Here is a 26505-nt window from a genome sequence, read left to right as displayed (position 1 = left end):
TATATCTTTTTCAGCACTTTTTTATTTATTGGTTTCAATTTTTTTTACTTGATTTCAAATAAATATATTATTGTTTGTAACTAATATTTAGCCAACTTTTATGCAAAATTTACACATTTTTACAATGGATTCAATTAAAGAAATGTATGAAAAATGGGCAAAAGCTGATTATCACAATTTGTTTTTTGAACCCAACGTATGTTTGCTGTGCAAGGGAATTTTATTGAGTATAAGGAACATGTTCACATAAATGATCCAATCAAGTGCAAGCAAAAACACATTTTTTTCCTTGTACGTGACTGGACTTGATTTGCACATGGCTACATGGTTCTACTTTACTTATGCAGTAAGTAAGCAATCTGTCCCCAAAGTACAGTTAGCCACCATGAATAGAAATTAGGCTAAAGGGTTATGGAGGAATCATTTTAACAGAAACATTTTAGAATTATAAGTATAGGAATAATAAAGGATAACAAATTGTGTTACTGATCTAAAAGACTAAATCATCAGTTATATATGAAACATTAAAATGTTCATAACTGCAAAGTGTTAATTAAAACTTTTGCAAAGAAACAGGAAAGGTGCTGTACATAAAAAAAGTTATTATATGGACCTTTATGGTGCTCTTGTAAAACTAATTGGCAAGGAGATAATAAAGATAACATTATCTTTATTGCATGCAATGACCAGGCTACAAACTTATACCAGAATAAATGTGCACATAAATCACGGACTCATCAAGATCAGCCACCGCACTCCACAAGATACAGCCTAGGAACCAAGGATGAAGTCTGCACCAATCTGCCTGATGGTACTTTTTCTGTATCCACAATCAGTCATCCTAGGAAAGATCAAATATAATGGGTGAGTACAGAACATTCACAATTTTTGCATTACGTTAAGTGTGCTATTTAACCAACAAATTTCAAAAATATTGAGGGTAATGGTTTGTCACAAGAACATGTCCAAGATGGTTAATTTGAGTTCCAGTAATTCCCTGAGTTATTAAAAAGCAATTAACACAATAATTTAGTCTTTTTTTATTGATTCTATTGGCATTTGTCAAATGTATCTGTGTCTAATTTTCACCCAAATTGTAGGTAAATGAAAATTTGTAGTTTGGCTTATCCCTATTGATCAGTAATTCTGTAGAAAACATTATTAATCCCCATGTTAATGTCTTTTTTTTTCGTTAATAAATACTTACATATAGCATTCAGCTGCACCAAAAAAACACTTTTTTTCTCATTTTTGAGTAGAATGGGAGGATTTGGAACCCCAGTCAATTTTTAATGATGTCTTCATTACGACTTGGGGCGGGGGTATATTTTTTCCATATATCTTGATGATTATTGTCACCGGGACAGAAAGTGACAGGATAACCAAAATTTTACAGTTGTTGAATTTTCCCTCATGTAAAATCTTCCAATGGTGACACTTATTCTAGTAATAACTTTTCTTTCTTCCCCTGTCACAGAAAGTTAGAGATCTACTCAACATGACATATACAGCAAAAATGTATTAGACAGGGTTTGAAAGTCTTTATCCAACAACTAAAAAAACGCCTTCCACACAATATTTTGTAATGTAATAAGTAGCACATGAAATACATATGTTTGTCTTTTAGGGCTGAACATAGCAGATTTGTCATGACCAAACACTTTTTGAATTTACATATTTTGCATCGTGATTGTTACTTTTAATTGCATACTCAAAAGATACTCAAAAAGATCAGAGTGTTGTTTTATAGCGGTACCATTGTGGTTCACCGTTATCATCCAATACTTAACTGATCCAAACCCTTGGTTATCACTGAAATGGACTAGTAAAAAAACTTTTTCGTGCAAGAGTTTAAATGGGATTCAGTTGTGGTCCATTTTTTGAAGCAGTGAACCACTTCAACAGACCTTAAAGAGAATGTTTTTCACCTCCATTAGCAAGTAGTTGTAAAACTGTTAAAAGTTTTTAAGGACAGCAATGACAAGTAATCCTGTTTAATATATGGAAAGGGAAGTACAACTGAAACTGGTTCAAAGTCTGTTAACTACTCAACTGAACTTGCCTTTAAGCTGTGTACACCTGCTAGATAATTGTCACCCTAAACTAATGATATTGATTGTCTTGGGTGAGAATCTAGCATGTGTAAAGCGGTTCTCAAACATTGTTTAGCACTTCACTATGGTGGACTAATTGACCAGGGATAACCACTGTCATTTCCAAAAAAGAGCTCATTCTTCCCCTACTCCTTTCCATAGAACTGAATAGTATTCATTGGCTCTAGTGTCCCTGGAAACAATCGTGAAAGATCATTTCTAGCTACATAAATATTTATCAAAAAGAAAAAACGGGTGTTCATTGATCAAGTTTACTTTCTTTTTAAACAAACATTAAATTTGCATAAAGGGTCCTAGTAGTTATTCTAAAAACACAGGGAATTGCCAGCCACATTCATCTCCCTCAGCATGAAAGCGGACCTATCGCCTATATTTTTAGTTCTATAAAAGGGTAAATAATCCCTTTTTTATAAGGTAATAATCTTTTTTATTTATTTTTTTTTTAAAGTTGAAGACCTCCCATTCTGTCTTTACCTCCAAGCCGGTAAAGAAAGAATGGGGGGCTCCTGGTACACATATGTCACGTATCCCAGGAGGCTTCAGGCTGCTCCTTCTGTGCATACCAGATCTCGGGCATGTGCAGAAGGGGATTTTTCCTTCAACAAGCAATGAGTTCAGCATTGAAAAAGGAAGACAGAAAAAGATGGCGGCACCGGAACAAAGGAGGCTTTAAAATTGCTGCATGACCCAGTTGAAGATAGCGCTTAAGGGATCTGCAGAAGTAAAGGAAATTGTTTTTTTTTTTTTATTTTAAGTTTAGTTCCACTTTAGAGGCAAAGACAGAGGTTGGTTTACCCTGTGACAATGCAGCAAAAACAACGCAAAAACAATGCAGCACAAACAACACTGTCTATGGTTGCTGTCTATGTGCCCTAAATCTTCAACCTATTAGATGATTTGTAAGCTTTTAAATCATACAATTGATATAAAATAATTATTTAAATACAATAAAACGTTAAAAAAAGGATTCATTGGGGGTGATAGCCATTGAGGCTGTTCACTTACTAAAGTGAATTATCATCTGAAAAGAGATCATTCATTTTCCCAGGTGAATGTGGTAATAGTTTATATTGCGAAGAATCCCCAAACAAATCTAAAACAAAAAACATATTTTTCTTGCACATGAGTGGATGGTTAAAGCCAGCAGAGTTTCATCTCATTTACTAAACCAAGTCAAATATCCCTTGCAAGGGGATAATTTATTTTACTAAGTGAACAGCTTATACCTATTCAGTAAATCAATTCCATCGCGGTAATGCAATTATACCATGTTACTGTGTATGATCTACTAGTAATATCACCATTATTACTTTATTTATATCAGATGCTTTACCTAAAAATCAATGACTAAAAGGACTTAGAGCTCTATTTATAAAACAGGGAATCTGGCATTCCCTGGTTGGAATCAATTACTGCCATTGAACACATGGACCTGGAAGATTTCCATGAGTCCTTAGAGTCGCAGACTTCAGTATTTTAAAAGTGTTCTGCAGTGGTGCTTTTTCATATATATATATATATATATATATATATATATATATATATATATATATATAAAGGAATATTGGATAGATTCACATTTTTTAATCCTGTACATTTGTTTTCCAATTCTTGTGATTTCAAGTAAGAGGCTTAATGTCTATTCACACTGACCATGCGGTTACACTACAGTGAGGCCATCTGAATGCCTTAAGCGGAGAGCTTGTGGCTGGGGCTAGCTAGGGTTAAGGCCCATAGACAGCCACAACCGTATGACTCCGTGTCAGTAGATGCTTCTAATATATAAAGACTTAGTTCAGTGACAACGCCTGTAGTGATATCATTCTGTATGGGTATAGTTCTCTTGTAAAAAAAAAAGAAATATATATAATTTTCCTTGACTTAGGTGTATTACATGATAGCTCAAAAACGAATAAAATTGTGATGAGTAATAAAATAAATCACTTCTTTTCATGAGTATTTTATCCAGTAAGACATTTGAACATCCCTTCTTCAGAAGATACCATGGCAGAATTTAAGTTACAAGCAGACTTGTCATTTTATGTCTTAATAAGACGCTAACAGGGCTATGTCATAAGTACTTTACAAGCTTATTATAAATGTTCCAACATCATCCAATAATGTCTTTATGATAGTCATTAAAGTGATCTGTAAATACTTTGTATGCATATTAGCAAAATATTTCCTTTATAACACCATAAAGAGAAATGTGCAAAGTCAAGTCCTGCTTATGTGTATGTCTAACTTTTATATGTTAATTGTACATTAGGGGCAATAACAATAAGAACTTTTGCCCAGGTACATCATGAACTCAAATGAGTTCATAAAGGCATTAATAAGACGTGTGCTTTAATTTGCACCTACGGCTGTAATAAATTGTCTTTGGGTTGATATGAGTCAGGGAGTTTCTTAACTTTTCTTGGCCATAAAGAATTTAACAACTCCTTGGAAATCTTTGGGACTTTTTATTTAACTAAACAAAAGTAAACCCTAAATGGATGGCATTTGTTTTTTAAAAACATCATAAATTATTGCCATGTATTTATACAGTTTTCACCATTTTTTATTTGTTGCCGCTGATCTTCTGCAGCCTCTTTGTGAAATCTTCCTGTTCACATGCACTTCAGCGGTAGTTGTAGGGTAGAAATGGTTCTGATGGTGCAATGTGCTTTGACATTGCCACTCACAGCTTCTACCTCAAAAAGTGTATAATAGGATGCTAATACGGGAGAATAATTGGAACACACAGAGCACAGAGTTTTCACTCTATAACGGAAAGTACCTAAATTTGGACCATTATGTCAGCATTAGCAGCAAATATTCTAATGTAAGCATTCGACTTCAGAAAATTGAAATTTGACTTGTATTTGTATTAGCATGTTAAAGCTTTGTGAGATTGTAATTATTAGGTTTATATATACTTTATTATTATGACATTATGTTAGGTTTACTTTTACTTTATTAATATGACATTCTGTTATTAGATAGTTCATAAAAATATTTGTCAAACTATGGAGTCAGTAAATTGAACAGGCACACTCATTTGGATACAGTCAATTTTAGTCCCCCATCCTTTTTTTAAACAGTTTCCATTTACAGTACCTTTTGTGCTTGGGTACACACATACAAGAGGTACAATGTGGCTGTTGTGAACAATACCTTTACCTTGCTGACCCGTAAGAAGAAAGTCACCCTTACAAATAGCCAAAAAGTTCATTGGTGTCAGGTAAACTGACCTGGCAGGCACTGATTGTTCATGGTTAAAGGAACCCCTAGCAACCCCTGGAGGAACCCTGGCTAAGAAACACAGCTGTGGATGCTGCAATGCACATTTTGCCTGTTACCACACAATGGTAAAAGCTACGTACACACGTGCAATAATTGTTGTTAGAAAAGGAACGACTAACGATTATGCACAAATATTTTGAACGATTGTATTGTGCACAATTCTGTACATGCTGTAACGATACGATCGTTCAAATATAATCCACCAATATTGTACACACACTAGATATGATTGTTTGAACGATGCAGAAAGTGACATGTAAGGAGAAAGTGTATTGCAGAATAATCCATGGTCAATGAACGACCGTACACACAATAGATTCCGAACAATTGTCGCCCAATCAGATTCGCTGGGATGGTTGTTTGTTCCCAGTGACAATCCTTGTTCATCGGTGTCGTTGTGCACTTTTTTGTTAATGATTTTCAGATGAACGGTCGTTAGTGCGCAGCTGAGTGCACAGCTTAATACATTGCAAAGGTGTGAATTGGCCATATAAGTTTTCATTGCATTGTATTAAGTATTCTTCATTTATGATTCTTCATTTATAAAGCCCGGACTTAGTGCTTTGGAACACTTAAGTATTAAACAGTTCTGTAAGGGAATGAGCAAAGTGTCTTAATAAAAAACAAGGAATTCTTTTCTGGTATCAGTATATGTCATTTAATGGCAGTTTAACATTCGGACAAGTACATAATCATTATCCATAATAACCAGAATTATTCTGTTTACTGTGGTTAATACCTCACTAAATATACTACCTCAGGTGAACTTGTTCTAAAAGGCATCCAGTGACACAAAACTGTTGAAGTTCAGGTTCCTTGTAGTTCATTCACATATATCTTCATAAGTGTTCATCAAAATTAGGAATCCCCTGTGTTTAGGTGGATGAAATTATCGGACAGAACACCCTTAATAGGGGATTCGGTTTGAGACACTGCAGCTTTTCTCAATAGAGCATAGGAAGTACACCAGTTGAATAAAATCAACCAGACCCCCCCCCCTATTCAAGTTATTTTACAAGGGACAAAACTACAAAGTTTCTTCAAATCCTTGATTGTACATAGATCTTACATGTGTTAATTATTTCAATATATTTTTCCTTCTCTTCTCTCTTCATCCAATAGTCCTGCCAAGGTGCAATGGATCGCCAGATTTATTCCCCTTCTTTATTCTTTTCCTCTTTCATTTCTCTTTTCCTTTATCATAGCTTACCTCCATTTTATGCATTTCATTTTCTTTCTGATGATTCTTAACCTATATAAATATATGCACACATATATATATATATATAAGACCAACCAACAAATGCAAAGCTGACTTCAACCATAGACTACAGCATAGTGGTCAGAACGTTTTCTTTAAGGAACCTTACTATATCCAAAAACTGTTCCTGCTTTCAGTGGTTTGCAACATAAAATAAATGAACAGTTATATATTGCATTCAGTATTTTAACATCACATTTGAAAACAGAATTATTTTATAATGATATTTGAATCTCTAAACTAGTAATAGTCTAAACTAGCCAAACATCAATTACTTAGTATTGGTATATTATCCCAATCAGTTGGTTTAGGTTGCCAAAGCCTTTGGTGTCCAATATTGGACTATATTTAGAAGAAAAGGGAAAAGAGATAGCCTTCTAAAATAAGGGACTCTAATCACACTATATAGGTTATTAGTAGGTTTTACAGACTTGCGTAAAGATGTTGAGACAAAGAACGGGGTCTCATCCCGAAGTGTTTCACCCAAATGGGCTTCCTCAGGGGATATAGAGACCCTAGGACTGTAATAATATTAGCATCATAATTTGCAATAAAAAATACATATAGTTTATAGAAAATTCAGTATTAGTATCATCATTTGCAAAAAATACACCTATAGTCTACTGTAAATCCATGTACATGTTTTAAGTATCATTTAGGTGCGTATAAAGATATACTCAAGGGTACAGAGACCCCTGCAACACTCAGGATATTCAGGGATATCATAGTAATAGTAGAAATACTTGGACTTACTATGATATAGCGTTAGATTCAAGCCAGTCAATTATAAATGATGTAACATACACAGAGGCGTTTGTATGCTCTGAGAGAGGAGAAATAATTTGTGTGTTACATTTATACAACTATCACACTCAGAGAGAAGATATTAATAATTAAATCATAAATAAATAAAAAGGTCTTACTTAGGTCTCTGAAGTAAAAACTTGGTAGTGTGTTAATTACTTCCTTATTTCTGTTATAGAGAGTGTTATTGTGGGATAAATCTAATTGATAAAATATTAATAATAAGTGATAAATTGTTCTGGGATTTCTTATTTTCTTTTTATTTTATTAGAGACCAAGTCCTAAAAATCACCCCAGGGACAACACAACAGAGTTTGTATTTACAAGAATTGGCACAACAATGGCGGGTAAGAATGAACATTTTCATAAAAGCTGAAGTTTACTGTACATGTGCTTTGCCTTCCCTAGTTCTTCCTTTCTACCCTCATCAATATTCTGTTGAAATTATTAATAAAACATTTCTGTTTTCAATAAATACTTTTTTTTTTACACTTATTGACATAATAATTAGATTTTTCTGCTTTTCTATACAATGAAGGCAGATAATGGCGGTTGGCAGAACTGGTAAAGAGTTGCCTATTGATAAAAGGTGCTCTAGAAGTCTGCTATAACTTTCATTTATATATTTTGTATTTCTAAAGATAATGCATGTGGCCAATTCAATAAATTTAACTCTATCTGATAATAGATAGACCAACCAACAAATGCAAAGCTGACTTCAACCATAGACTACAGCATAGTGGTCAGAACGTTTTCTTTAAGGAACCTTACTATATCCAAAAACTTTTCCTGCTTTCAGTGGTTTGCAACCTAAAATGAATGAACAGTTATATATTGCATTCAGTATTTTAACATCACATTTGAAAACAGAATTATTTTATAATGATATTTGAATCTCTAAACTAGTAATATTCTAAACTAGCCAAACATCAATTACTTAGTATTAGTATATTATCCCAATCAGTTGGCACAACAATGGGCGGGTAAGAATAAACATTTTCATAAAAGCTGAAGTTTACTGTACATGTGCTTTGCCTTCCCTAGTTCCTATTTTCTACCCTCATCAATATTCTGTTGAAATTATTAATAAAACATTTCTGTTTTCATTAAATACTTTTTTTTTAGACTTATTGACATAATAATTAGATTTTTCTCCTTTTCTATACAATAAAGGCAGAGATTTGGCGGTTGGCAGAACTGGTAAAGTGTTGCCTATTGATAAACGGTGCTCTAGAAGTCTGCTATAACTTTCATTTATATATTTTGTATTTCTAAAGATAATGCATGTGGCACTATACCTGCACTAACTCCATTTAAAAATTCATGGAGTGTTGTACATAGTATTTGAAAAAAAAAAAAGCCATGATATTACCCACATGTAATGATGAACTTCTATAACTAATTAACTAATAAAACTAATAAATTTGTGGGTATGTGCAGAAGTTCTAACACTTGTTAAAGTATTCAACATTCACTATAGTTCATGGGTTTTTCTTTGCTTATTTAACCAGCCCTATTCATTTATAAACATATATCATTTATTTCATACCTATTAATGACATTAGTCTATATTACATCTTGTCAAAACCAAAAACCGCATTATGTGGACACTTACTACATATGACAAGCTGGGACCAGATATATTGAACCTTAGATGTACAATCATTACATTGCTTAAGAGATCTCAAATATGTGTGCACACGGTAAAAACAGCTGTGCCATAGTCATCTATCCCTACATGTGTTCATTGAATTTAATAAATAAGCTTCACTACATCTATTTTATAATAAAGAACACCCATACTAAGATAAATATTAAATCTTCCAAAGCTGACCTCTCTGAAAACACCAGTCATATGGTTCAGTTGCATTTAAAATACTAGATAGCCAGCCTACTAGCATTTTTTTCCAAAAAATAGCCATGGCAGCCTCTTATTTCCCTCAATAGAAGTTTACTTACATAGTTAATCAATGCTTTAACATTTTTTTACTCAGCTAGATCTGTGGAATCCAGATCGTATAGAAGACATTTCTGTAGGAAGAGAAATAAATGTTCGTGTCCCATCTACCTACATCCAGCGTACGAAAGAAAACCTTGGTCAGCAAAATATTTCATTTACGTAAGTAGACTCACAAACAAAAAAATATTCTAAATTATGCATGCTAGTTATCTATTAAATATGTGGGTACCTGATAAAATATTGCCTACCTAAATGAGTAATAGCAAGTTAATGATTTACATTGGTAATCATAAATCTATAGCTGTAAATAAAGTGTTCAGTTCAGAACAAATAACCTACAAGATATCCCCATATGCTATATGAAGAACATTTGTTGAAAGTATTCTTTATGTTCCACTGGTGACTCTACAAAGCCAATGTTTAGCACATGAAAGGGCCATGTATGGGGACCATCCAAAGACATTTAGGATCATTTTAAGGAGTATTTATTAGGGTTATGTTTATCTATTGTGTTACAATCAGAGAACATTACCTCCGATTGTAACACAGATTCTTATGCATGTTCTCAGATTCTTACGCATAATTTCACGAATAAAAGACTATCTCCCTTAACCTCCTAGGCGGAGGAAGGAGCAAAAAAAAAATGTGTACATAATGTTTTCCATTGCTCTGTAGGTTCTGCTTGACCATCTTTCCATCAATCCGTAATGTTTTAATTCCAAATTCAGCAAAATTAAAACAAAAATGTATGAAAATTGGTAATATTATTATCTGTTTAACTTTTAGAATTATGATTGAAGATGTACAGAAACTGATTGATAGGTCTTTTGAAAGTCAGGGCAGAGCAAGTACAATATCTCTGGAAACCTATGACTATACTACGTATCATCCAATGGATGAGGTAAGTCAGGAACTGCAACAAAAATAACAATGCTCAGGCAAATTTCATGCAAAAAAATTGATTTGAATTTTTGATCGGACGTATCCAATGGTCATATTGAGTCATATTGAGAAGCAAGATATTAGATAGATCTTCAACTAATTTTGAAGGAATTGTAGAATATGTCATATACCTTTTTTGTTTTTTTATTCAATCTTTTGCAACAAAACTAAAGTTTATCAATTAAATATATTGGTTATCTATTACATATGTACTGGTTATTAATAAAATTAATGAGTCATATATTACATATATGTTTGTTATGTAGTAAATATTACATATTTGAAATGCTCTATGTGTCTAAATGAGCAATTGTCAAAAAGTCAATGATTGACATTGTTGCATCATATAGCTATAAAACATGTTTGCTGTTCTACTTGCATAAAGTGAGGATTTAAAGATAATCCAAGATATTTCAGTTGGCAAAATATGTAATATGCTGATTTATCATTGCTGAGGGATTTAAAGGACTTTTTAAGTTCTGATGCTATGATGAACTATACCTATTGCAGTTTCGGTATTATAAGTAATGTAAATGTATAGCTGAAACTTTATTTTTAGATTTGGACAAATAGGGGAGGGGTAAAACCACTGGTATATTAATATATATATATTATATATATATATATATCTATATATATATATATATCTATATATCTATATATATAATATATTAGGGATACTAGAACTGTTACATTTTATTCTCATCGAATGGCTTGCATTATTTACAATGATGTTTAAAATTATGTGTATGTTCTTAAACAGATCTACACATGGATGGAACAAATTAAAGATAAGCACAGCAATTTAGTGACACAACACCTTCTTACACATTCATATGAAGAACGACCAATCTATTATTTAAAGGTAAGTCGGCCAGTCTGGCACTAAGGAATCTACCCACTTTTTTGTGTCAGAATAGCGTGAAACAAAATCTCCCAAGTAAAACACAGACAGCAATGCCACATATACTAATAAAGTATAGAAACAAAGCTCTGAATGGCTTACTTTGATACCCCCTCTTATCCCCCCACCAGTGAAGTGGTTTATAGGAGGCAGAAAGCGACAGATTCTGGTACTTAAGCCAGTTTAAGGCTGTCCAAATTGAAGACTACATACAGGACAGTAATTTCATATTTGCAGTCGTTATCGAGGACTGTAGTTGGACACTTCTGTGTTGGGTATATGCAAAAATACATTTATATGGTTGATGGCATTTTTATATTAGTTGAGCTTTAAAATTTTGATAACCGTGAAATAAAGGGCCTGATTTATTTAAGCTCTTCAAGACTGGAGAAAATACACTATCATGGGATAACCTAAATGATCAAAGAAAAATAGATTGGATTTCCTAAAAATAATTTGCTATTGCTTGGCAGATTTTTAAACCCTGGACCCATTCAAGGTTCATTATTTTATTAAATCAGGTCCAATATAATCAATTATAATTTAATTTTATATATATATATATATATATATATATATATATATATATATATATAATAAAACTGTACAACAATTGTAAAATATTAAGCTGCACAGTGAAGACTTTCTGTCCAAAAGGTTTTTAAGCAGTTAAAAAGAACTTTGGAAACATTTTGGATGACAAGTTATAAGTTCCCTCTTTTATACCCTTCTACAAGACAAAAAAAAATTGCTCCTAAAGCAGTTTTAAAGTACCAAGATTTGTTATAGCCCATAAAAAACCTGTAAAAGCTGCATGTAGTGGTTCCAGGGTAAAATGATGACTGTCCTTGACTCTCCATCTTAACATTGCCTTACTGCAACAATAGGGCTCACATATAGGCTCAACATTTCTCGTATGGTGCAGATGGAGATAAATGAGTCCCCCATCTGCTTCTCGCCCAACTCATGAGGCTGTGCCTGAAACTCAAGAGCAATAAACTCATTATTACCACTCCCCTATATTCTAATGACCCTAAAGAAGGTTATTAATATACATTCAATGTGTGTCGTTCTGACAAGATTACAAATGTATGTTGTAGGTTGGATTTCCATCACCAATCGCAAAGACAGTTATAGTTATGGATTGTGGAATTCATGCACGAGAGTGGATTGCTGTAGCTTACTGCCAGTGGTTTGTAAAAGAGGTAAATATTTATAGCTTTTTATTTTTAACATATGTCATGGCTTTGTATATGCCATCTTTAAACCACAGCTCACTGGCCTTTACACGTTCCGTCTAATTTATAGAGTCAAAATGGTGTATCTGAGGTGATCTCTAGCTTGTGAATGGATTATAGAAATATTAATATTTTAACTGACATTAAAATATATTAATAATGATCCTGAACAAGTTGGTTTTTTAACCGCTTAGTAAGTAAAATATGTGCCTATATGTTCTAGTACACATTTGTAATATGCATAGATGCGACATGTGATCTGCAGACAGTCAAATTACAGACTGATTACATGCTAATATAACACTACCAATATATTCTTCTATACATTAAAACTGAACCTCAGCTTTAAGCTTACTTTCCTAAATGCAAGCACTTTACACACACATTTGCATATATTTTATAAATTATTTAATACTTCAATTTTCAAATATCATCACATAAGGATCCTGTGACCCTGGGTTTAGACACTTCTCATGGATACAGAGAGTAGCAATGAGATGATATCAGTGCTGCTCTTTGCATAATTATAAGATGAGTGCAGGCTGTAGTAGTTACGTCCCCCAGGTGGGTCCATGACATCTTGCACTCACAGGACATCTTTCAGGTTTAATCCATATAAACTAATAGGCAATAACTGAAGGGACAGCAATGGAGAAGAGGTGGATACTGTAAACTTTTTTACTAGGACTTTCCGACCTATATGTAGCAAGCTACATTCAATTGTCAGACCTATTTACTTCTATGCTTTCAGGCTTCAGACGTAAGAAGCACACAGCCAAAGCATATAAAAGCATTTTCAGATAGCAGTGACAGCCTCTATACGTCCCCAATACCAAGTTTCCTTTAAGTCAAATTTAAAAAAAAATCAGAATGCAGAATGCACCAAGGCCGTGTTTTCATGTATGTAGGTTTGGGTTACGCTTGAGCTGAAAACCTTTAGGCACTTTATGAGCAGCTGTATTTTTTAGGTGTATGAGATACCCTGCTTGGAAATGCTTTTAGACTCTGGGTACCTGAGGATAAGCTGACAAGGTTAAATCAAACTCTTCTATTTCTCCAGGTTCTTGCAAGATATAAGAGTGACACTTTGTGGAACAAGCTCCTCAAACAAGTTGATTTCTATATCATACCTGTTCTAAATGTTGATGGATATATTTTCTCCTGGACAGATGTAAGATCATTTTACATGTTCTCTTATTTTCATGAAATTGAAGACTATGATATAAATAGCAGTTGCTGCAATTTGGACATTATCTTTGTTGTGTTCTACTTTGCTGAACAATTCTGACCATTATAATGTTATTGTTGCAGACATGGGATGTGCAGCGATAGTAAAATGAATATCTATACGTTCTCTTTAATATTAGGACCGTCTATGGAGAATGAATCGATCACCACAAAATGGGACATGTGTTGGAGTAGATCTGAACCGTAATTTTGATGCAAAATGGGGTGGTAAGTACTAGCAATTTGGTATTGCTCAGAGACTAGAGATTGAGGACCATATTTAATAAAGAAAATAAACAAGCAGAGATAAATTATTACATTTTTTGTATTGCAGACTTACATGAATAGCAAACTCATCTCTAAACTTCTCTTTGTAGAAAAAATATTATACACCAATGTTGAATGGTGTGGCCCCAGTTTGTTTTGTGTTTTAAAAGAAACTTCCTAGACCCCCTCAACACACTAATATAATTAATTGCCCCCTCCCCACCCCGGACAGTGATGACCTTCCACATTGTCTACATTTTTGGCAGTAAAAATCTAGTGCTGGGCTACCTACACCAGTCCTCCAATAAACAAAATAGACTTGAATGGGATAGTGCTGATGCAATAATGCTTTCAAGTCTAAAGGGAAATTAATGCACAGATGTCAGCAGCTCTACTTTAGCTCTCAGACACTAGTATTTCTTGATTCTTAGTTTATTCAGTTTTGTTGCTGCTAGAGTAACACATGTAAAATCTAGTGGTCAGAAGGGCCCATAATGAAAATCAATGTTTTATTTCAGTAAAACTACCATTTAGATGATGTACTTTCACAAACAACTGATGTGCCAGTATATGTACATAAAGTACATGAAGAAAAGGCCCAACCCCTTTAAAATATGCACATATCTGGTAACTCTTCTTTACAGAACAGCTGGAGCCCAGACAAATTAAATAGTGACCATTGATGACATTGCAATCTTCACGTCGTTTCACAGATTTCCCCTAGGAGAATCCTTAGATTCTCTTGGAGATTGATAAAGCCTTTGAAGGCAGAAGTGTCTTCCAGGAGGACAAAATTCTTGTTATTGTTGGGAGAAAAGCATTTGGCACGGGATATTGAGTGGCATGATCATGACATTAAGAACAAAAAAGATTTTTTTCTTTTCTCAAGGTAAAAGGTGCTATGTCCCCCTCATTCCCCAGGGTGATCTCCAACAATGATGTTATGTCGGAGGGGGGGGAGTAATCTAGTTTTTGTCAAAAGGGAAATAGGCCGGATGGTTTTTGCCCCTTTGGCAAACAAGATTCTAGAGGAACTTTTATGGATTGGAGAGGGGGTATATATGCTTACTGCCCCCATTTCCAATCCAGGAAGGTTGTAAACATATTAAAGTGTTTGGGTTCAATTTTCCAGGGACTCGCACTTTTTTTTTGTTCTAATAGGCTTTAGGAATGAAAAATGTCTGAAACAAATGGGGTACCCTTTCATTGATTTGTGTGTCAAATAGCAAGTCTAGCCACCCTTTGACCTTTGAAATAGGTAAATTATTTATTTACAACAATTACATTCATACATAATTACAAAGACCATTTAAAAGGTTTATCTTAAATTTCTGTTGTGGCAGCACAGAGTTGAGATATCAGAGTTGTACAGATTATGACTTTTTAACCGCTAGTGATCCAATAAAACATTCAAAATTCCTTTTACTTGGCGCTTTTCACCTAGATAGGCTTCTTCAGGTATGGATTAAAGTGGTCAAGGAAAGTTCCAGTAGGTTATATGCTTATGCATAGTGAAGACATGAAAATATACAGAAAACACATCATGAGTAATCATAACGAAATACATCAGAAGACAATATATGTAAATAAAGGTGATACAAAATGTGTGTACACATTCATAAACATGTATATGTTGTGTATGTAAACATGCTTGCACATTTTATTATAAAGTTTCCGGAACTCCGTTTGACAAAATATGTAAGCTAGTGTACACATTAAGATTGGATATCGTATATTAGTAGGCTATGGTCCTTTATAGTAACTTAAAGGATAATATAGTATATATAGGATAAAGGATAACATATATAATATATATATATATATACTGGGTGGGGGAGGTGAGTATTTAAAATGTTGTGTATATGGGGAAGGTTGTAAACTCTTACTTTAAATATTGGAAAATTGGAGTTTGAGTCCAATAATCTGAGTTTCTTTAGGGTAAATAGGCTGTGGGACTTAAGAGCTATTGAGAGATAATATAGTGTGATTTCATAGTTGTATTAGTGCTTACTAGATTGAAAAGGGTATTATAGAGCAGTGATTTTCATCCTAAGAAACTTAGATATATTACAAGATTGAACAAACAGTTTACCTTCTACCTGGACTTGCAGTCAGTACATTTCCTATTAATTTATTCAAATATGTTTTTTTTTATGATGAGTATTGAAAATCAGTGAACATGCCTAAAATTTTAGTTTTTTACAACATTCATTATTCATTTTAATTCTTTATTTACGTTAAAGTTTTCATATATAATAAAGCATACAAACATACAAGTAATACAGACAATTATAATAATAAACAACAAATAGACACTGAAAGATAGTAAACAAAGGGGAAGGTAGGGGGAGAAAAGGCCAAGGTAAGAGATAAAAGGATAAAGAGGGAGAAGCTAGAGTAAGATCCTTTGTGTATAATAAAATGTGTGATGATGCCTAAACTTAACATCATGTTAACTTTAAATGTAACAAAAACAATTTACTGGCTGTGCAGTTCATGTTTATATAATGCCTTTTGATTTTAACACACTTTTTGTTGAATATACTTGTTACAAGCAATGTTGCTAGTTTTTCTTAAAACTCACTTGCTGAAATAAAAAATGGCAGCTGGCTTTGCTGACTTGTATTCTAAAATGCAGGTTACAGGGTCCCTTAGTGCTAGTTGAGTCACTAATCTGAAACAAGCAATCAGGTCATATGAGAAATATCTGTTTGTACTGATCAGCAACGTAGTAGGTAATTCAGCAATGAGCAGGAGGAGTAACCTAAAACATAAATCATCAACTGCAGCTCCCATTTCTACCCCTTTAGGTAAGGTAACTTAAATAAAAACTTCACAATTTGTCCTGATAATAAAGGTATCTTAGATATTAATTCAGAAATGGGTAAAACCATTCAGAATATGATCAACAAAACCGCCAAGATACAAGGTTTTTGTAGAAGTCGTTATCCTGTGTCACAGTACAGATTTCCATTTACCATTTTCCATTATTAGATTTAATGTATTATTTTGCTGTTTTAGCTGCTTTTTAGCTTACATTTTATTTCACTTCAGCTTCTTTTTACCCTTTCCATGTCCTTATCGTTCCATTAACTCGTGTATTTTCTGGTTTATACAGATAAAGCAGGTGCATCATTAAACTGTGAGGATATAACTTACTGTGGACCATCAGTTGCTTCTGAGCTGGAAACAAAAGGGTTGGTCAGTTTAATTGAAAGGCTCAAGTCAAATGTTCTTGTATATCTCACAATTCACTCTTATTCACAACTGGTTCTTCTACCATATGGATACACAAATCAGCCATCTGAAAATCATGATGAAATGGTAAGCTTTGCTCACCTATTCTATTAAGTAAGAATTCACCGTGCAAATCCTTTTATTAGAGTTCCCTAGTATGTTTTTTTTTATCTTTGGCTAGATAGCAGGGTATATGTTTTTATTGTACCAATTCATGTAGCGCTCATGGGCAATGGGTTTTCTAAATTAGACCGAAACTCTAAAGTCTCCTTTAGAGCCTCAAAATTGGATCTCTAGAACCATGAGAAATTATGTCATGAAGTTTCCTTGCCCTGTTTTTTATAGGATAGTATAAATTGGTGACAGTCACAAAGGCAAATAAGTCTTATCATTAATGTCAATAGCCAGATTTCAGGAGCTATTCATGGATGGGAGAGGGATAACACATGCTCATTGACCCACTTCCTATTCAGGAGGATCACCAACCTATTAAAGGGTTTGGTTTTTCAAAATGAGGGGGCCATGCTGTTTTTTTTTTTAATAACCCTCAAAAATTAAAAAGGGGGCATTTGAATAGGTCCTACAATAACCGGTTAAATTCCGATGCTATTGAACCCCTTAATATAAAAATAATATTATTATTACACAGTATTTATATAGCGTCGAAATAATACATAGCACTGTACAACGTCCGTAGTCATGTCACTAGCTGTCCCTCATAGGGGCTTACAATCTAATGTCTCTACGATGGTGATTTGTCATTAACAAAGTCTAAGATCAATTTTGGGGGGAGCCAATTAACCTAACTCCATGTTTTTGGAATGTGGGAGGAAACCCACGCAAACACTGGGAGAACCTGCAAACTCAATGCAGATAGCGTTCTGGCCGAGATTTGAACCTGGGACCTAGCACTGCAAAGACCAGAATGCTCTGATCCTCGGTGCTTCCCATAAAAATGTACGTTTTATTAATTTACCTAAAATTGGGTTGCTCCAATGCACTGCACATAGTGTGATTACTGTGAGGCATGTCCATGAAGTTGCTGATTGTAGACCTGATTGTACCTAAATTCTACTTAAAAAAGTACATACATAACAAATTAACATATTAAAAATAATATCATACTTGTTTATCAATACGAAAATGATAGCTACAGGAAATCTCCTTTAGGTGCAGGTATCATAGGCACAGGTGACACAGTTCAGACCAATTGACTATTTGCATATTATCATTTACTGGTGGATTCAAGAAGACGAGGAACCTGCACACAACACAGTTGATGCCCATATATGCCATATATATAGGCTTGCTAGTAATTAATCTACTATACACTTATACAGATATGCACCCCTTTTGGCTGCCATTTAGTCCATTTTTGATGTAAATCAGCCCTACTTCCTGCGAATTGATTCCTTGTAAAAATTGTATAGCATATGTGGCTTCCCTAAACCTCTACAAAATAGGAATATATTTTTTACAAGTGTTTCAAATTTTCTTATGTAAACACTACTGGGAACAGTACAATAATGTTTAGTATTGTGGCCCTGGGTTTGATCATCACTTTATACTGCATATTACTGAAATGTTCTGTTTAGCTTGCCTCTGATTAGTCTAGTTTTCCCCAGAATATGCATATGGCACAGGGGTTCTTAAATAAGACCTAGATCATAAGAGGTTATTTTTTGTTAGCTTTAATGTTCCAATTGTAAATGATAATGCTATGTAAGGCTTTATTAAATATAAAAGATCATTGTACTGTAAAATTGGCATTAATTATGTCTAATATGTCACAGATTACAAGAATTTTGAATGCCATTTCTTTTACTCAAATTAGATTTTTTTTTTCTTTAGGAAAAAGTTGCAAAAGAGGCAGTTGCAAAAATGAGACTGGTACATGGGTCCGATTATCATGCGGGATCTACAGCAGTTATCTTATGTAAGCAGACAGATTTACAACTGCTATTATTATTATTATTATTATTATTATTATTATTATTATTATTAGTGTTGTCTGAGTCCACCATCTCTTTGCTCGAGTACCCCAAATGTTGCTGAAACAGGAAGATGCATTGCACAGGGAATTCATAGTGGTTTTGCATGTGACTTCTTTATTAAGGCCAGGGTTTTTAACAGAAAAACCTTCAATAATGTGAACATTTTAGAAGGAATGGAGTTTATAAACATAATGTGGCTTGTACAAAAATCACTGCATGCTATATTATGAACCTGCTACAGTGGGGGTGTGAACTTCCTCTACCAAAATCAGGGGGTCTCAAATGAATGCAGAAAAAAGTGTAAATTATGTTAAAAGAGTGTGTGTAATGTAAGCCACTCTTAAGACAATAAATACTTCACGCTGTCAAAAAAAGTGATTAACTTTAAAGTGTAATTCTAGCCCAAACATTTTTTCTAGTTTTGCATGTGTGGGGAAAATTAGAGTTAAGTTTGTATGCTAAATGGAATTCTGTGGTTTCCCCAGCCAGGAAGTGAAAGAAAATCTAAAACAGAAAAAAAGACACACAACAAAATCTGACTAGCCTTCCCTTATTGTATTAAAGTAAATATTTTTTTACATCAGTAAGTGTTGCTGTTTGAGAGTCACTCCACTTCCAGTCCCAAAGAATGTTAGGACGGGATGTAGGTACAAACCTTTCCAGAGGAGATCCAAATAGAAGTCGAAACCTAAGAAGGATTTCAACCCTTCCCCATTCTAACCAAAACTAATGACTAATGGCTGTAAATACACTTTATGAATATATAAACATTTATATGACAAAAAATAAACAAATTAGGTAAATAAACCAACATATGTAAACCATTTTACTTAATGTAGCATCACCACTTTATTGTAATATTGTTCCAAATCTATGTTACAGATCCTACTTCTGGATCTTCAGGTGACTGGGCAGCAGATATGGGCATCAAATTTTCCTACACCTATGAGCTAAGAGATGAAGGCGAGTTTGGATTTTTGCTACCACCTGATCAAATTCAGCCCACTTGTGAAGAGACATTTATTTCTATAAAGTCAATATTTGAATATATAGACAAGGAATACCTAGAACCTCTTGGGGATGGTGCAGTGGCTATAACTTCCTTCTGGCTTAATATGGTTCTCTCATTTGCTGTCTGCATATACTGTGCTCTGATACATTAATTACATAAAGATATTATTTATGCCTATAGAAATCACTTTCTCATGGTTCTATTGTAATTGCAAAATTATGCATATTACCTTTTACCCTTTTAAATAGATATAATAGAATAGTATTAAAGTGTTTAAATATGTAATACAAACTTAGCACTAAATAGCAAAAACAAAAAACAAAAATCAAAATTCATTTTTATGGGTGCAATATTTTATTACATGCATTTAAATTTGTTCACTGTTCAAATTGTTCAAACTTAGTGTAGGTCTACAGCTCTTCGGAAAGAACCAACCCTGCTGTTAACACCACCCCAGTCGCTGTATCTCCTGTACTCTCCAGGTTTCAGGTAGTATTGACGTCCCCGGTAATTGGGTTCCTCATAGAAGATCCAGTGTCCTTCAAGAACATTGCAGGAGCAGATGTCATGGTGGCGGAATTTTTCAAATAACTGTGGGCAATCTTCAGTGAATTCCATCATCTGACCTTTAAAGTCCTCTCTCTCATATACTCTAATTTTGCATGAAGTTTGCTGAAAGAGAGATGTAAATAGATGTTAAACAGGTTTCTACTTTTAGGAAGAAGATGGAAGATCTGTGCATACTACCAATTGCTGTTCAGAACCCAATTGGTCAGCCATTTGGAATGCACCTCTACTATGATGCTTCCATCATTTAGATTTTTTCATTTTCTATCAGTCTTATATAGCTGAAATCCCACTGAAGATAAAAGGGATCCCAAGGCCGGGATATTTCATGTTATTGTAAGTTACGAAGTAGTAATATTGTCCAAATTTGTCATTTTGTATGTCAGCTTGCTACAATCTACTGCCGACACTGATGACATGCTTACAGGAGGGTAGAACATAGAGATTGCCAAATCTGTGTGCTACTGTCCCATCCACATCCAATTAGATGCAAAGGGGTGAGACCACTTTATTCCTTTATACTTGCCATGCTTGTTGTTTGGTTGTATCTGGGTTTAGTAGTTCAGAATGATAGAGTTACAACAAGCATACAGCTAACCTAGGTTGGAGAAAAGCCAGAATGTGTTAGAAAAATGATGTCACCCTTTTGGTATTTGCAAGGGTACATAATCACAAAGCTACTTGAAGAGAATTACAGATATCTGCCAGCTAAAATAGTTTACTAAACTGTATTTGAATTTTGTATTTTTCTGAAGATAAGCCCTAAAATATATTGTCAGTGTTGTACATGAAAACTGATAATTGTAAAATGGCAATGACTGATTTGATAAAGGAATTAAAAAAAAAAATAAACGTTCAAAATTTGGTGTCCAGAATGAATTTGTCCATATTGGTAAAATACGTTCATATAAAAAAGGAAGGTGGCTGCACAAAAGCTTAGTACAATAAGGCTTCATTCATTCCTCCGTGTATTACCATCAAAGAACCTAAAATACATAGACACAAAGGAGAAGTGAGGGGGAATCCACCTTTGACAGCAGAACAATTGTCTCCATTCTAAAATTTTCTCTGGACTGTAGTGATAATGCCAAAATCTTAGATTCATGCTCAAACTAAGCAAACAATTGTCTGGGGTTCCACACTAAGTAGTGCTAGCTCCATTGCTTAGCTTATAAAACAACTCAACATAGTACACTCATGGCCTTTACTCTATAAAGACTCTTTCTTATATTTTACTTCTCTGGATGTTCTAGGTAGTTTTCAAGTTTATCACATCTACTGCTGTAAAACCTAGATACCTGTTAAATACTCCTAATGCTATATGATTTCTAAAAATCCCACAAAAGAACCATTCATTATTTTCCACTTCCTACAAAATTCCTTTCATTTAACATGTATTTTTTTTTGACAATGGTAAAACATAAATCCTAATATTAGTACACATATACCACATATAAAAACTGAAGAATTCCCCTTGAATGCATATAAATTAAACTAAAGTAAAAATAGCATGCTTGTGAAACAAAAAAAAAAACAAAATTATCAGAACTAAATATTACAAAAAATGCCACCGAATGGAATTGCTAACCTATATACTTGGATGTCAAATATGTGTGAATTTTTAGCCCTATATGTGTTTATGGGGTGTGTACTTTGTGTTTTTTTTTGTGCATTTAAAGCATCTATGCACATGTTGCATATTTGTCTGTTATCTCAAAGAGCTCATTGCTAATCCTAAAACTATAAGGTCTTCTGATGAGTTCAAACCCACCCCCCTAATTTCACTATTTCTAGGCATTCACCCATAAAGTTGCACTTCTGTAGGTGCTGTAGGATTTTGGTGCAGTTAGAGTTGAGCCTCTTTTCTGTTGGTTTGGAAGACAAACAAGACAAGGTAAACTTTTGGCCAGAAAGACAAACATAATCAACTGGCCTTTTCATGAATGCTGTTTTGTGGGCTAAATAATGTGTGGTACACCTGTGATGGTTTTGTGGCCATGGTGAAAGTTTGGTTTTGTGTTCATTGTATATTAAAAAAAAATTACATTTATATGCTCAAAAAGGCAGAAGGGAAACAGTTACACAGTTTATTTACCTGGTGTTGAAAGTAGTAACATTTTGATATCTTACTTATGGGTCTAATCTCTTACTAGGTTGTAACATATGTTGGCAACTTTAGAAGCAAGAACACTTAATTTAAATTTTCACCATTTATTTTTTTCTGTGTTTGTTGGGTTGGGCCTTTATACAGAATCTTTATTTTAATGGCCATTTATAATACTAATATAACAATAGAATATGATAAAAAAGCAGATATAATATGATATGGGCATATTTTCTGAACCAGTTACCTGGGGAATAATCCTACAGGATCTGATGGAGTCACCAAAACCCAGGCATTGTTCAAAGTCAGGATATTCTCCCCTTTTTAGGAAAAACTGGCATCCTCTGTAGTTTGGGAATTCATAGACCATCCAGTTTCCATGTTCAACTCGGATTGAGCCACAGCGGTTAAAGAAAGAAAGCAGGTCAGAGCTATCAGAGCTACACTCATAAGAGCGCCCCTGAAAGTTTCTGTCCTCGTAGAAGATGATCTGGTCAGGATTGAAGGGAAAAAAGAAAAAACACAACCCATTTATTTAGATTAGTACTTTAAGTAAAAATTTACAAGTCATCAGCACTGGCAACTGTCATTAAGTCAAGAAGGGAAAACCACAGAAATAATAACATCCCAGAGATTCTAACCCTTTCCCAATTTTATTGCTGTCCCTGTCGCACATTTCTCTCATCTCCTTTCCTGGCACCACAAATACAAGTGATAACAATATCCACAATGATACATAAAAAAAACGCTAAAAAGATTTCCCCTCACTTTCATTACTGATGACAGAAAAGGTTCCAACCCTTTTCTCTCCTATTTACCTAATAAAGAGGCCCTGTCACTAGGCCATTTCAATAGCAATCATTCTATAAGGTTATATGTGCATATGTTAGGCATGTTGCATGTAAAAGCCTTCCTTGTGTAGACATTGAAAATCTATAGCAGGCTTTCTCAAACTTTTTACCTCCGAGGAATGTTTGAATTTATTTCCAGGTCCCATGAGCCCTGGCTAACAAATGATCACATATACAGTTCATGATACATTAGCATGATCAATACTTTGTAAATTAAATACAAAATATTGTTGATTGTTGACTATAGGAAAAAATGGATACAACTGATTCCTTGGGCACATTTCCATTCCTGATTGACTTCCAAATTTCCAAATTTAAAATGTCTGTATTCAGGTTAATGTGGATTGCTCACACACATATCATTCAAGCATTTCAGCATGACCCCATTAACTTGGGCCCCCCAAGCACATGCATGCAACAAACAATGCACATGATCTTTTACATGCTCCATTTTCTTGTAAATGGGAAATTTGTGTTTCTTGGCAATTGGATACGCTTTTATAAGTAGTTATGGCTTGGGTGTGTAATGTTACAGTTATTTGGTACAGGGAAAATAAAGTAACACCCACACAATTTTTGACTATATTAAAACTTTTGTAAAAGCTAGAAAAACAAACTATATATTACCTTTAAGTGAAAGATTACTCTATTTCTGTATTTTACAGTACTAGAAAATACTGTTAAGATGATGGTGATACAATTATAGAAGTATATATAGAAGCAATTATTAACAAAACTAAGCTATTCTAAGCTAATCTGTAGAAAAAGAAATAATAGTTGTTTTTTTGCAGACTATATACAGTGAACTAGATATATTCATTGGTTTCAATATTGATACAGAGAAAGATATTTAAAAAATAAATAGCATATGGTAAATCTTACCTTTCCCATTGTGGCTAGTTTTCTGCTCTGCAAATCTCACAGTGTTTTCCTGGCAGTTGTCTCTTATATACTCTGTACAACTATAGGCTTTAAAAAGTGCACAAAAAGCAATTGAAGCCCCGTTCTGTCAATAGAGGTGAACCAGCTCGCTCTGTATTCTATAGGGTGACATGCATCCTTTGTACATGTCTATTGTTGCAGGGATTTTATTCACATTGTTCATTAAGAAACATAATCGTGATGAATCCATCAATAAATTAGCAGTACAGCAAAGACCCAGCAATGCATGCAATAGATGATGAGATTATGCAAAATTTACACACAAAATATAATAGCGTTCCTCAAATGTATATTACATGAATCCCTGCAGTGTGGTTCTGTATAGAATAAGGAATATGAACAAGCCCCCTGCACACATTTTGGATAAATTAATGTGTGTATGTATACCTTCCTTATTTATTGCATTATGCAATTATTGCATTTAGTATTCTTAACGTTTATGCAAATAATTAATTTATATAACTAGAAAAATGTAATATTAGAATATTTTATTACAATAAATATATAATAAAGATAAATAAATATATGTTGAATAAATAATAACTAAATAAATGTAGAAAATATAAAAAAGGTTAAAACACTTCAATTTACTGATAAGTAAAAAAACTATAACATAGCTAGCTATGTTGTTGCAACCTTTTTTTCATGCAGTCCCCATAATGCTGCTTACAGTAAGACATTAATGTATATGTGTCCTCTTATTGCAAATGTATTCTCTTTTTGTTGATAAATGCAATACCCATATTGAATTAAAAAGCCATGAACTATTTTGGAAGGTCGATTATCTTTTTTTTATTTTGGCTTTCCTCAAATGAAATAAAATGTATGAATGTGGGCTCCTCTAGACATATATTGTAATAATATGTCATTTGTTTCAAATGTAGCCAAAACCTTGGAGGATGTATACAGATCAAGTGCCATAGTATTTGGTGATCGTAGGTGGCTCTAAACTACATATGACTGCAAATTCAAGAAAAACAATGTTCCTTCCTTAAACAGAATGTAATCTTGTAATGTAATGTAATCATTATTTTTACTGTGATAGATTGGTTTACGAATAGGTCAGTATTCTTTTTGATGTTAAAAATGAGATGAAGCTAAGAAATATACATTTCTTTAATTATTACATTTCCGTAAGTGTATAAATGACATTATATAGATATTCTGCATGCCTATTGTTTTTTAAAGCCTTTTGCAGTACCACTGTATTTTCTACTGTATTATATGGGGGTGTGGCATGGGCATTTTGGCATGAGCAAGTGTTTCTGGAGATCTCCTGCTGCCTTCCCACAAAACTTTTGTTTTCCATATACTAAGATTTTAGTACTGGTAAAGAGGGTGGGTGTCCCGCAAACCACAAAAGACTATTGTTGAGAGCCAGGCCCCTTGGGTTACTATACTAAACAGAAGGGAAAGAACAGCAGGGGATTTCATGTGGCTCAAACATTTATATGTGATTGTACAAGGCGTATACAATGGTAAAACAACTTATTACTTATATCTAGACAGAGACCATGTGCATAACCCTCAATAATTTAGAGGGTGGCAAAGCCTATACTATACAAAGTACAACTGACTTGATCTTAAAGGGTGTTACAATATGCTGGTTGAACTGGATCCTGAGACCCGATGCGTTTCGCTGGTTTAGGCTTCCTCAGGGGATTAGTGGGAAACCAGTGACAATGCCATTCAGTTGTAAAGGATGTCTTACCGATGATGAGTCAATTGAAAGAAGAAAGAAACTGTGTGTTTACAGTAAAGAGCCTCCACGAACAGTATTGGTTTCCCCCAGG

At 33.8% G+C, this 26505-nt stretch overlaps 2 protein-coding genes across 2 annotated transcripts; one reads left to right on the top strand and one right to left on the bottom strand.

The window, feature by feature from the left end:
* The first annotated feature begins 711 nt into the window (after positions 1 to 711).
* LOC140335744 (carboxypeptidase O-like) lies at positions 712 to 21690 on the top strand. The gene is made up of 11 exons (XM_072418656.1): positions 712 to 864; positions 7739 to 7814; positions 9462 to 9586; positions 10214 to 10328; positions 11133 to 11234; positions 12374 to 12478; positions 13572 to 13682; positions 13879 to 13966; positions 17124 to 17329; positions 19094 to 19178; positions 20119 to 21690. The coding sequence occupies exons 1-11, from the start codon at positions 785 to 787 to the stop codon at positions 20397 to 20399; spliced, it is 1374 nt and encodes a 457-aa protein (XP_072274757.1). The 5' UTR covers positions 712 to 784; the 3' UTR covers positions 20400 to 21690.
* On the bottom strand, positions 20580 to 24699 carry LOC140335745 (gamma-crystallin 2-like). Its single transcript, XM_072418657.1, has 3 exons — positions 24653 to 24699; positions 23167 to 23409; positions 20580 to 20920 (listed from the first exon to the last, which is right to left on the bottom strand). Exons 1-3 carry the CDS (start codon positions 24659 to 24661, stop codon positions 20648 to 20650), a joined length of 525 nt encoding a protein of 174 aa, XP_072274758.1. The 5' UTR covers positions 24662 to 24699; the 3' UTR covers positions 20580 to 20647.
* Positions 24700 to 26505: the final 1806 nt, after the last annotated feature.

Source organism: Pyxicephalus adspersus, chromosome 7 (genome assembly GCF_032062135.1).
Source record: "Pyxicephalus adspersus chromosome 7, UCB_Pads_2.0, whole genome shotgun sequence".
In the NCBI taxonomy this organism is placed as follows: Eukaryota; Metazoa; Chordata; class Amphibia; order Anura; family Pyxicephalidae; genus Pyxicephalus; species Pyxicephalus adspersus.
This window is presented reverse-complemented; position numbering and strand designations above follow the sequence as displayed.